General features: G+C 39.7%; 1 protein-coding gene across 1 annotated transcript; it reads right to left on the minus strand.

The window, feature by feature from the left end:
• Nucleotides 1–8,895: 8,895 nt before the first annotated feature.
• LOC131907794 (olfactory receptor 4P4-like) lies at nt 8,896–9,831 on the minus strand. Its single transcript, XM_059258887.1, has one exon. It carries the CDS (start codon nt 9,829–9,831, stop codon nt 8,896–8,898), a length of 936 nt encoding a protein of 311 aa, XP_059114870.1.
• Nucleotides 9,832–11,605: the final 1,774 nt, after the last annotated feature.

Here is an 11,605-nt window from a genome sequence, read left to right on the forward strand (position 1 = left end):
GTTCTTTAGAAGTGTGTTTTTTAAGAAGAGACAAAAGGCTGTGGATTTGGATGGGAGGGGAGGTAAGGAGGTTCTCAGATAAGCTGGGATAGGGAAACAATTATCAGAAGATATTATATAAAAATCTGTTTTTCATAAAAGAAAAACAGAAAAAAATAAATACTTTAAGTATAAGAAAATAAAAAAGAGGACACTGTGACATTGCTGTGAACCAATAAAATATCAACAGAAATTTGCAATAGAATTAAGCAAAATTTTCACTTCCTAACAAATATTCACTCTTTTTCTTTTCTTCCTCCCTTTCTTCATTTCTGTGTCTTTGATCTGGGGATGTCTTTGGTCTGACAGCTTACCTATATACTCAATGGCCTGACAAGCTTATAACCTCAGTATCCCACAGTACCATGGCTCTCTTCAGTCATCCAATCCAAACACATATTTTTGTTTCCTTGGTACTATCCTCCTTTATCCCTGTTTATTAATTTTGAAGGCTACAAGTCTTGTGTCCCTTGAGAATACCTCAGGTCACACCCATTGCCTTTGGGGGTCAGTTAAAACCATGTATACTCAAGTTGTGGTGTTGTCTGTCTTTGCATTCATACTCAGTTTATGGGCCAGTGTATATTAGAAAGGTTAGGGACTCAGTGACTAGGAATGATTATTAGTATGTATTTTATTAAGGCAGTGGTTCTCAAGCTTCTTAGCGCTATAACCCTTTAATACAGCTCCTCATGTTGTGGAAACCCCCAACCACAAATTTGTTTTTGTTGCTACTCCATAAGGATGATTTTCTACTATTATGAATCAAAATATAAATATCTGATATGTAGGATACCTGATATATGACCCCTGTAGATGGATCATTTGATTCCCAAAGAGTAGTGACTCATAGGCAGAGACCCAATATATTAAGGTAGTGATGTTGAGGAGATGGTTTAGCAGGCAAGAACACTTGCTCTGCATAACCTGAGTTCTAATCCCCAGCATACATTTAAAAAGGTAGACATAACTGCACATGCCTATAACCCCAGCATTGAGGGGAAGAGACAGATGAATCCTGAGAGATCACTGGCCATTCAGCCTAGCCAAAATGTTTCTGGTTCAATGAGAGATACTGTTTCAAGGGAATAAGGAAAGAAGGATTAAGGAAAGCACCCAATTTCTTTGTAATTTTTGAATCTTCTTAAAGGCCCCATCAATTCCAGTACAATCGTGTTCAGGCATTACAACACACACATGCACACAAACAATCAATAAAAACATAATTAAGATCAAAACAAGTCATACAACTAATTTCTTCCCGAAAGGAACTGCTGTAGGACTTGCTGTCTCGTAAAAGGACTTCTCATATAATAACTTACTTTAAATTTAACCTTAGCATTGGAAGACCTGGCCAATAGCACTGCTGAATCTCTGAAGGGGTTAACAGCCTCGGTGTTATGAAGCAAATATTGTCCAAGATAACCAGTTTTTCTTTGACTATTTAACTTCAAGCTAAAGAAGAGTAAACATATTCTGGAAAAAAAAACTTTTACATCTACATCATTTGTAACTCTGTTTGGTAGGAATCAGCACGTACGCATGTATATCTATATCTATCAATAGGTGATGGATAGATTCTATATAGATATATATATGTGTGTGTGTGTGTGTATATATATATATATATATATATATATATATATATATATATATATATATGTAATTACAATTAATGAATAGAAGAGGCCATGAATTTGAAAGAAAACAAGGAGGAGTAAATAGAAGGGTTTGGAGGGAATAAATGGAAGAAAGAAATCTAATAATTACAGTATAGTCTCAAAATTTTAAAAAACAGTTAAAGTTTCTATGAACAGATGTCTTACTTGCATGATGGAGGAACAGTGCAGAAACAGGCTGTCTTACAGGAACAGGATGTCTTACTTGCATGAGAAGCAATGGAGGAACAGGCTGACTTGAATGGCCAGCTGGCCAACAGAGTCCAGGGAAATGTCTAAGTTTGTGCTATGACCAAGGGTCAGGTTTTGATCTGGGACCCTGGAGCAACTGAGGGGGCCTGTGTTGATGTCTGTGGTTTCTGTTGTCTCTGGGGGCCCTGTAGGGGCCTGTGGTCTGGGCCACCACCTTGGCGTCCAAGGGCTGTGCTGCTGTGGGGGCCATGCCAATGTGGATGGACTACACAAACACCTGGGGCCATGGTGATAGCCTGGCCCAGTCTGCTGCTGAGGACCATATCTGGGTCTGTGGTCATGTTTCAACCAACATCTATATTGATGTCCTGGCCCATGCTGTTGCCAGAGGCTGCTCGGATGTCCAAGGTCTAGATTGCCACCTGTGACCACATTGGTGTCTGAGGGCAGTGCTGCTGCTGGTACCAGACAAATTTGGGTGGCCATGGCTATCAACTGGGGTCATGATATCATTTGGACCAGGGCTACAGCCAAGGGCCATGACTGGGTCCATGTCCCTGCTGCATCCAGGGACTGCGTCGATGTCTGTGGCATTTGAGACCATTGAAGACATGTCAATGCCAGGGGATGTAGGCTGCCACCTGGGGCCATGTTGCTGTCCGAGGGCTACTCTGCTATGGGGGCCATGCTGAATGGCCTGCACTACTATCTGGGACCTTGGTGACATCCAGTCCCAGGCTGCTGCCTAGGACCATGTCTGGTTCTGTGGTCCTACCATAGCCAGGGTATGTATTGATGTCTATGGTCCATGTTGTCACCAAAGGCCACATAGATGCCAAGGGTCTGGGCCACAACCTGTGGCCCTGAGGGCATCTGAGGAACATGCTGCTACCAAGGACATCCTGATCTGAGTGGCCTGTGCTGTCATTCAGGGCCATAATGTAGTCTGGGCCAGGGCTGCTGCAGAGGGCCATGTCTGGTCTGCAAGCATGAAGACCTAAGTTTGGATCCTCAGCACCCATGTAAAAAGTCCTGCCCAGCAGCTTTTCCCTGCAATTGTAACACTAGGATGTCAGGACAGAATAATTCTGGGAGTTCACTGGTTATGAAGCCAATAGGTGAGCTCTAGGTTCAGTGGCAGACCTTGTATCAAAAAATAATATGAAGAGTGATAAAGACCCCCAAATTGATTTTTGTTCTCAGGCATGCCACACACACAGTCTCTCTCACACACACCTACCCCCCACACACAAATTAAATAAATAGGAAAGAATTAGGCTTATTTATATGAGCATTGAACCAACTAATGACCACAAATTATTAAATATCAAACTACAAGGGCTGGGTTTTAGTTAATGGTCAAGCACTTATTTAGCAAGAATGAATACCCAGCTTACTCTCCAACAACACACACACACCCACACACACACACACACAAAATAATAATAAATAAATTAAAAAATATATAAAATTTCAAACTGCAGCAACATATTTGATAGCTGTGTAATGTATGAGTGACCCATAAGCCCAGCAATTTCAGAGTCACACTTTATGTGTTTATGTCAGTGTCCATGTGTGTGTGCTTGTGTGTGTGCATGCACACATATGCACAAGTACATGGAAGCCAGAGGACCACCTCACATATTATTCCCCAGACACTGTACAGATTATTTTTTAAAATGGGGTCTCAAAATGACTCTGAGATACCATCTTAACACCTGTCAGGATGGCTATGATCAAAAACACTGATGACAGTTTATGTTTTAGAGGATGTGGAGCAAGGGGAACACTCCTCCACTGTTGGTGGGAGTACAAACTTGTACCAGCCACTTTGGAAATCAGTATGGCGGTTTCTCAGAAAATTGAGAATCGATCTACCTCAAGAACCAATGATACCACTCTTGGGCATATACTCAAGGAATGTACATTCATACCACAAGGACACATGCTCAACTATGTTCATAGCAACACTATTCATAATAGCCAGAACCTGGAAACAACCTAGATGCCCCGCAACCAAAGAATGGATAAAGAAGATGTGGTACATATACACAATGGAATACTACTCAGCAGAAAAAAAAAATCATGAAATTTGCAGGCAAATGGATGGAACTAGAAAATATCATACTGAGTGAAGTTACCCAGACTCAGAAAGACAAACAAGGTATGTACTCACTCATAGTGGACACTAGATAAAAAGCAGAGGATAATCAGACTACAGCCCACAACTCCAGAGAAGCTAGCTAACAAGGAGAAGCCCATGGATTGTCCTGGAAAGATGAAATAGATGAGATCTCTGGAGTAAACTTGGGGCAAGGGGGCAATAGAGGGTAGGGGGTTGGGGATGAGAACATAAGGGAACTGAATGGTCAAGCTGGAACAGAGATAAAGTGGGAGAGCAGTGGAAGAGATATCCTGATAGAGGGAGGCAACATGGGGATATGGAAAAACCAGGTGCTAGGGAAGTTCCCAGGAATCCACAAGGATGACCCTAGCTTAGACTACTAACAATAATGGAGAGGGTGCCTGAGCTGGCCTATCCAAATAATCAGATTGGTGAATACCCTAACTGTCACCATAGAGCCTTCATCCAGTAACTGATGGAAATAGATACAGAAATCCATAGCCATGCACCAGGCTGAGCTCCAGGAGTCCATTCAAAGAGAAGGAAGAGGGATTATATGAGCAAGGGGGGTCAAGATCATGATGGGGAAACCTACAGAGACAACTGAACCAAGCTAGTGGGAACTCATGAAGTTTAGACCAACATCTGTGGAGCCTCCATGGGACTTGACTAGACCCTCTGTATAAGTGAGACAGCTGTGTAGCTTGGTCTTTTTAAGGAGCCCCTGGCAGTGGGATCAGGATCTATTCCTGGTGCATGAGCTGGCTTTTTGGAGCCCATTGCCTATGGTGGGACACGTTGCACAGCCTTGATGCAGGAAGAGGGGCTTAGACCTGCCTCAGCTGAATGTACCAGGCTTCACTGACTCCCCATGGGAGGCCTTACTCTTTTGGAGGAGGGGATGGGAGGTGGGTTGGGGGAGAAGGCTGGTGGGGGGAGTTGGAGGAAGGATGAGAGGGGATCTCTGGTTAGTATATAAAATGAATAAAAACTTTCTTAATAAAGAAAACTAAAATAAAATAGGGTCTCCTCACTGTCCTAAAACTTGCCAAATAGGACAGCTAGCCAGCCCCCCCCCCCATGCCAAGTACCTGCTTGTCTCTATATCTCCAGCACCAGGATTACAAACACGTTTCACCACTGTCCAGCTTTTTGGGACTGTCCTAATTTACTTACTATTGCTTTGATAAGGACCATGACCACAAACAAGTTGAGGAGGAAAAGATTTATGTCCTGATCACCATAGTCCATTATTGAGGGAAGCCAAGCAAATAGGGCAGTAACCTGGAGGCAGAAATTGAAGCAGAAAGATGGAGAAACACCACTTAATGGCCTGCTTTATGACTTGTTCAGCATGTTTTCTTACACCATCCAGGACCACCTGCCTGGGAGTGGCACATCCACAATAGGTTGGGCCATTTTACATCAACCATCAATCAAGAAAATGGACTGTCCACAATCTGATGGAGGCAATTCTTCAACTGAGGCTCTCTCTTCACAGATAACTCTGATTTGTATCAAGTTGTCAAAAATCATGGGAATGGGGGGGTGGGTTGGGGGGAGGGCGGGCAGGAGGAAGTTGGAGGAGGGAGGGCAGGGGAATCTGTGGCTCATATGTAAAATTAAATTAAATTATAAAACAGAATAAAAAAGAAAAAAATCTAAAGATGCTGGGGCTAATGTCTGGGCCTCATGCTTGTAAAACAAATAATATATCAGCTGAGTTATACTCTCTATAGGTAATGGACACCTTTCACATATAGCTGATAAGTGTAAGCTTGACTAAAGGGGCTGGGAAGATGGCTCATGGGTTAAGGGTAATTGTTACTCTTATAGAGGACCCACAGTTTCTTCCCAGCACCCACATCAGGCATCGCACAACCCCTTGTAACTCCAGTTTCTTGAGATCTGATGCTGTCTTCAACCGGTGTACATACATTTACGCAGGCACACACACACACATAAACAGGAAATAAAATGTAGACACTCTAAAGTTGGAGCTTTAATGGGAACTGTCAATCTGTTTTCACCGTTTGAGTGATGGGAGCAGATGACAAATGAAATCACACAATTTTTAAGACCCAATCATTTAATAACAAAAAGCATTTGGTGGGAGGGCACACACCCCGAGCAGAAAAGAATGAACTTAGCCGGCTAATAGACAACACAGACCATCCCAGGAGCTGAAGAAGAAGGCTGAAAGGCTAAAGCCGTGCCACAGAGCTGGAAGCTCTTATTTGTTCTCAACACTTCAATGTACTTTTCAAGTCCGAATTCAAAACTTCTACTGGGACTGGGGAGTTGGATCAATGAGGAAAAGCACTTGCTGCACAAGCATGGGGACCTAAGCTTACATCCTCAAGACCTATGTAGAAGCCAGGACCACTCACCAGTACCTGCAGCTCCAGGAGTGGGCAGCAGTAGAAACACAGGTTCCCAGGGACTTGTTAGCAGTCAACCTAACTGGAAAATCATCAAGCTCCAGGTTCAGTGATAGTACCTAACTCAAGGAAATGTATCACAGTGACAGAACACCAGACATCCTCCTCTGGCCATGCGTGTACATGTGTGCAAGCTTACACAAACTCACACACACACACATTTTACTTTAATGTGTTGTGTTTTATTTAAAATAAGATAATTCCAATTTATACTCATCATAAATTGAGAAAACACTAAAGGTGTGAAAACATGTCAGTGAAAGTGGAAAAATAAAAGTCACTAAGGTGTTTAGTGGAGGACAGTGTCTAAAAAAAGCTAGCAAGTGAATAGACCAAGTATCTACCAAAATTAGGTGAGTGTAGTCCTGCTGTGTAACAATCTGTCTGATTTATGTTTCTAAGAAAGCAATGCCCTCTCCACATTTTTCTGTTAAGCAGACCTATAGTTTGTAATAAATTTAAAGGAGAATTAAAAAATAATAGATATTCTTGCTGAATATGCAATAGTAATCAGAGAGAAAATATGATGCTGATTTCTTCTCAGAAACGATTTAATATTTTAATGACAATGCATGTTTTGCTTCTGTGATGCATTTGTTTCAACAAGAAAGATTAATTTCATGGTCTCAAAAAAGTGAAATCACTTGATCTACACCTTGAGACTTCCTCTTAGATTCTGTAATGTGGTCCTCCCTCTTAAATAATGAAATATAACTTGGTTATAGAATTGGTCATTTAAATTCATTAACTTCTAACATTTGGGTTAGGAAACACCTTGCAGTGCTTTTTCAAAAGAGAAGTTTGTTTTATTAATTGCTAATGTGTTGCTGATATTAATATTTCCTTTTAAGGATCTCTTTCATTCTTTTTTATTATTTTTTCATACCTCAAGATGAATATAACTCCTGAAGTTCATTTCCATATTATAAAATCCATGTGGATTTTAATTATCTTTCTTCCCATATAATCGTATTCCCAGTCCTTTTTAAAAATTATATGTTATTTCCTTGGAATGGACTTTTAAATGAAGATGAGCAAACAACAGTGTTGCATGAATACTAAATGGTCTTATAATAAAAACCCAGAGCCAGATATTGGGGTAAATGCTGAAAGATCAGAAAAATAAAGGAACAAGCCACTAGAGAAACTTCTCACCACTGTGAATCCTCAGGCTAAATGGAAGGCAAGATCCTGTCTTCACAAATCCTCTGATTGAAAACCACTGAGTCCTCAGCTGAAAAGGAATAGTTCCTGTCTCCTCATGGCTTATATGCCTTTCTCTGCCCAGCCATTTCTCTTTTTCCTAGTGCTGGGATTAATGGCATGTGTGCTTCCCAAATACTGCTAGCAAAAGCACGAGATCTCAAGTGCTGGGATTAAAGGCCTTTGACTCTCAAGTACTGGGATTAAAGGTGTGTGCCACCACTGCGTGGCTCTGTTTCTCTCCTAGACTGAATTAATCTCATGTAGTCCAGGGTGGCTTTGAACTCACAGAGATCCAGATGGATCTTTGCCTCCAGAATACTAGGATTAAAGGTGTGTGCCACCACTGCCCGACCTCTATGTTTAATCTAGTGACTTGTTCTGTTCTTTGATCTACAGGCAAGGTTTATTTCTTAAATTACAAATATCACCACACAACAGTCACTATATTTTGATAAAACTTTCTTCTGATTTCTCTATATGAGCCCTTGAAGTACTTTTCTGCCATAAGGAATTTAACTCATTAGTTTCATTGAGCATATCCTATCAAAACTCAAAAGGATAGCATTGAGCAATGAATTCCAATTTTTCTAACACCACAAAATGTGTAATTTGCCTTGTCTTAGGTGAAGTTTCTATTGCTATGAAGAGATACCATGACCACAGTAACTCTTACAAAGGAAAATATTTAATTGAAGTGCCTCACAGTTTCAGATATTCAGTTCATTACCACCATGATGAGGAGCTTGGTGCTGGCTACATCTTTCAGGCAACAGGAAATCAACTGTGACGCTGGAGTAGCTTGAGCATAGGAGAACTCACAGATCACTCCCACAGTGATACACTTCCTCCAACAAGGCCAGACCTTCTAATAGTGCCACTTCCTCTGGGGGCCATTTTCTTTCAAACCACCACAGGCTTCAAAGCCCAATAATTCTATGAAGTATTAAGTATATATTACTGATAAGCACAGCTTCATTTACTTGCTTTGGTTCATGTTTCAATGCATGGAACCCTGCTGACCCCAGTTCAGTAGTTCAAAAAATTTATATTTTAATAGTCTTTGATTAGTTACTAATTTAAATGAGTTTTATTGTCCACATTCATTCTACTAAAGACAGTGGAATCTATAACATATATGGCATAGTTTCTAACTATTTAATTTACAACTACAATTTTCTATTATAAAGCCACATACTTAATAAACACCCTCACATTATTTGTATACTTCCATTAAAATTAGAGATTGACACCAAACTTTTCTCATTGCATTTTTCATCTCTGCATTTCTCAGCGTGTAAATTAAGGGGTTGAACATAGGAGCAATGATGGTATAAAACAGTGCAAATACTTTATCTTCAGGGAAAGTGGTAGGAGGTCTAAGATAGGAGAAGATTGCTGGCCCAAAGAATAAAACTATCACAGTGATATGAGACCCACATGTAGCCAGGGCTTTGCGTCTTCCTTCTGCTGAGTGAGTTCTTAAAGTGAGTAAAATAATGACATAAGAAACAAACAAAACCACAAAGGTCACCAAAGTGACTATACCTGAATTGGCCAGAACAAGGACACCAGTGATATAGGTGTCAGTACAAGCAACTCTGAGCAGAGGAAAAATGTCACAGAAGTAGTGGTCAATTTGATTGGGGCCACAATAGGGCAATAAGAGTGCAATAGAAAACTGAGGAAATGAGTGGGCTGCTCCACCAGCCCAAGCTGCTAACATTAGAAGATGGCATTTTGTCCTGCTCATTATGACCATGTAGTGGAGAGGCCTGCAGATAGCCACATAGCGGTCAAAGGCCATGACTGTTAGGATTAAGACTTCAATCATTCCAAAGAAGTGCATTGCAAAGACTTGCAGCATGCAGTTCGAGTAAGAGATGGTTTTCCGAACTACTAGCAGATCACCAATGAATTTCGGGGTCACACAGGAGGTAAAACATATATCCATAAAAGACAGGTGGCTGAGGAAATAGTACATTGGCTGATGAAAAAGCGGGCTGCATCGAATCGAGATAAGGATCACAAAATTTCCTAGCAAAAGAGCCATGTAGCAGACTAAGAAAAGAACAAAGCAAAATATCTGTATGTCATGGTCATAAGAAAGTCCAAGCAGAATGAATTCGGAGACATTCCTCTGATTTGCCATGTATTTCAATGTTGCATTATTTCATATTTGAGAAGCAGAAAAATTAAATATCTAAAAATGAAAAAAATCAAAATCTCCATAAAATGAGCAATGTAACAATTATGTAAAATTAACAAAAATGAATTGATGCAGTACATTCATTCATTGTCATATTCAAGTTTTACATGACAAAAATGGTCTTACAATTCATTTGAAACTTGCTATGGCAATAATAAGAACATATAAAGCCATAACAAGTTTCAATAAAAATATTCAAAGCCTGTGTCATTCACATTACTTTATATTATGAAGAGTAAGCTGGTATGGAAACTAAAAACATGTCCAAACATTAAGAAACCAGTTCTATTCAAGTTCATCATTCAAATGTAAATTAATCATCAAGAAAAGAGAGAATATTGGGCTCCTACCTTGATCTTTATGTTTTTTATAAACTACTTAAGCTGTATTTATTTATTGGTGCTGTTTCAAGGCAAAATAACCACCACTCACAGTGTTCAGAAAGTTTAACAGTGTGAAAACCAGAATTTAATGTTAGTATTTTATTGACCAAATTTGTCCTTGTTTTAATAAAACCAAGGCTGACTCTGTTTTGGAGATGACCCTCTGCTCACTTATGGAGAAATGGCATACCTAAAATAATTTAAAAGTAAGTTAGTGAGACACAGTTCATGAAAATCACTCAGGATAGCTGAATCCCTGGTTTTTCAGAAATACAAATAGATCAAAAGCATGTAAGTAAAGTTCTCAGGCTCAGATGAGTGACTGAGAATTTGGTACTCACCCTTTCTAGGAAAAGATCAGTGCTTTTAATCTCAGCCATATTGGGAATGAATCTTGAATAGTGTAAAGTGTAAATCTTTGAATTTGAAATAATGTTTCTTCAGGTTTAACAAAGTATATGTTTCTTACATCAGAATGCCCTAAATCAGGAATCTGCCCTTCTCTTTATAATAATAAATGCTTAGTTTCCAATAGTTCTTAAATTTATATTTTGTACTCTGAAAGAAACATGTAATGAATGCAATAGGAAAAGAGATAATAATATTATTGTTCAAACAGCAACACACACACACACACACACACACACACACACACACTCACCTGCATGTTCCTAATATTTGTGCTTTGCTACTAAGCAAATGCACTACGTTTCTTTTTCTGCTATTTACCTATAATTGTTTAGAATTTCAAATATGAGCACTTTTCCTAATATGCTATACAAATTTATTACTTAAGGCCAAGTGTTGTGGCACACACCTTTAATCCCAGCACTTGAAAATCAGAGAACAGTAGCGTAACATGTGAAGACACGTGTTCCTTCTCAAACACCACAAAAAGACAAAAGGAAAGTATTCTCACATGATTCTAATGAGACTAATAAAAATAAAATCTATTATCAATCCATTAGTACAGGAAATGAAATAACCCAAGGACATTAGCCCAAGATAAGCAAAGCTACCCCATCTACCTAGACCTTTTTAATGCGAAGGACTTGCCTGGGATTTCCTTGCACTCACCTGAGATGAATTAGATGGTTATCATCCACTTCTGCAGTTTTTTTTCAAAATTCAGGAAATTAATCACCATAAGAGGCCACCAAGCACTCACCGGACAGTCTATTTAATAAGAACATGGAAGAAATGAGTGAGCCCCAAATGGGCCTGAGTGACTACCACTTCAACTTGAAGCTTTCATTAAATCTACTATGCCTCATATTCTCAACTTGAATTCAGCTAGTTGGCAGAGAGCATGTAGTTAAAAGTAGTTTTCCAGG

This window comes from Peromyscus eremicus, chromosome 4 (genome assembly GCF_949786415.1).
Source record: "Peromyscus eremicus chromosome 4, PerEre_H2_v1, whole genome shotgun sequence".
Taxonomy (NCBI): domain Eukaryota; kingdom Metazoa; phylum Chordata; class Mammalia; order Rodentia; family Cricetidae; genus Peromyscus; species Peromyscus eremicus.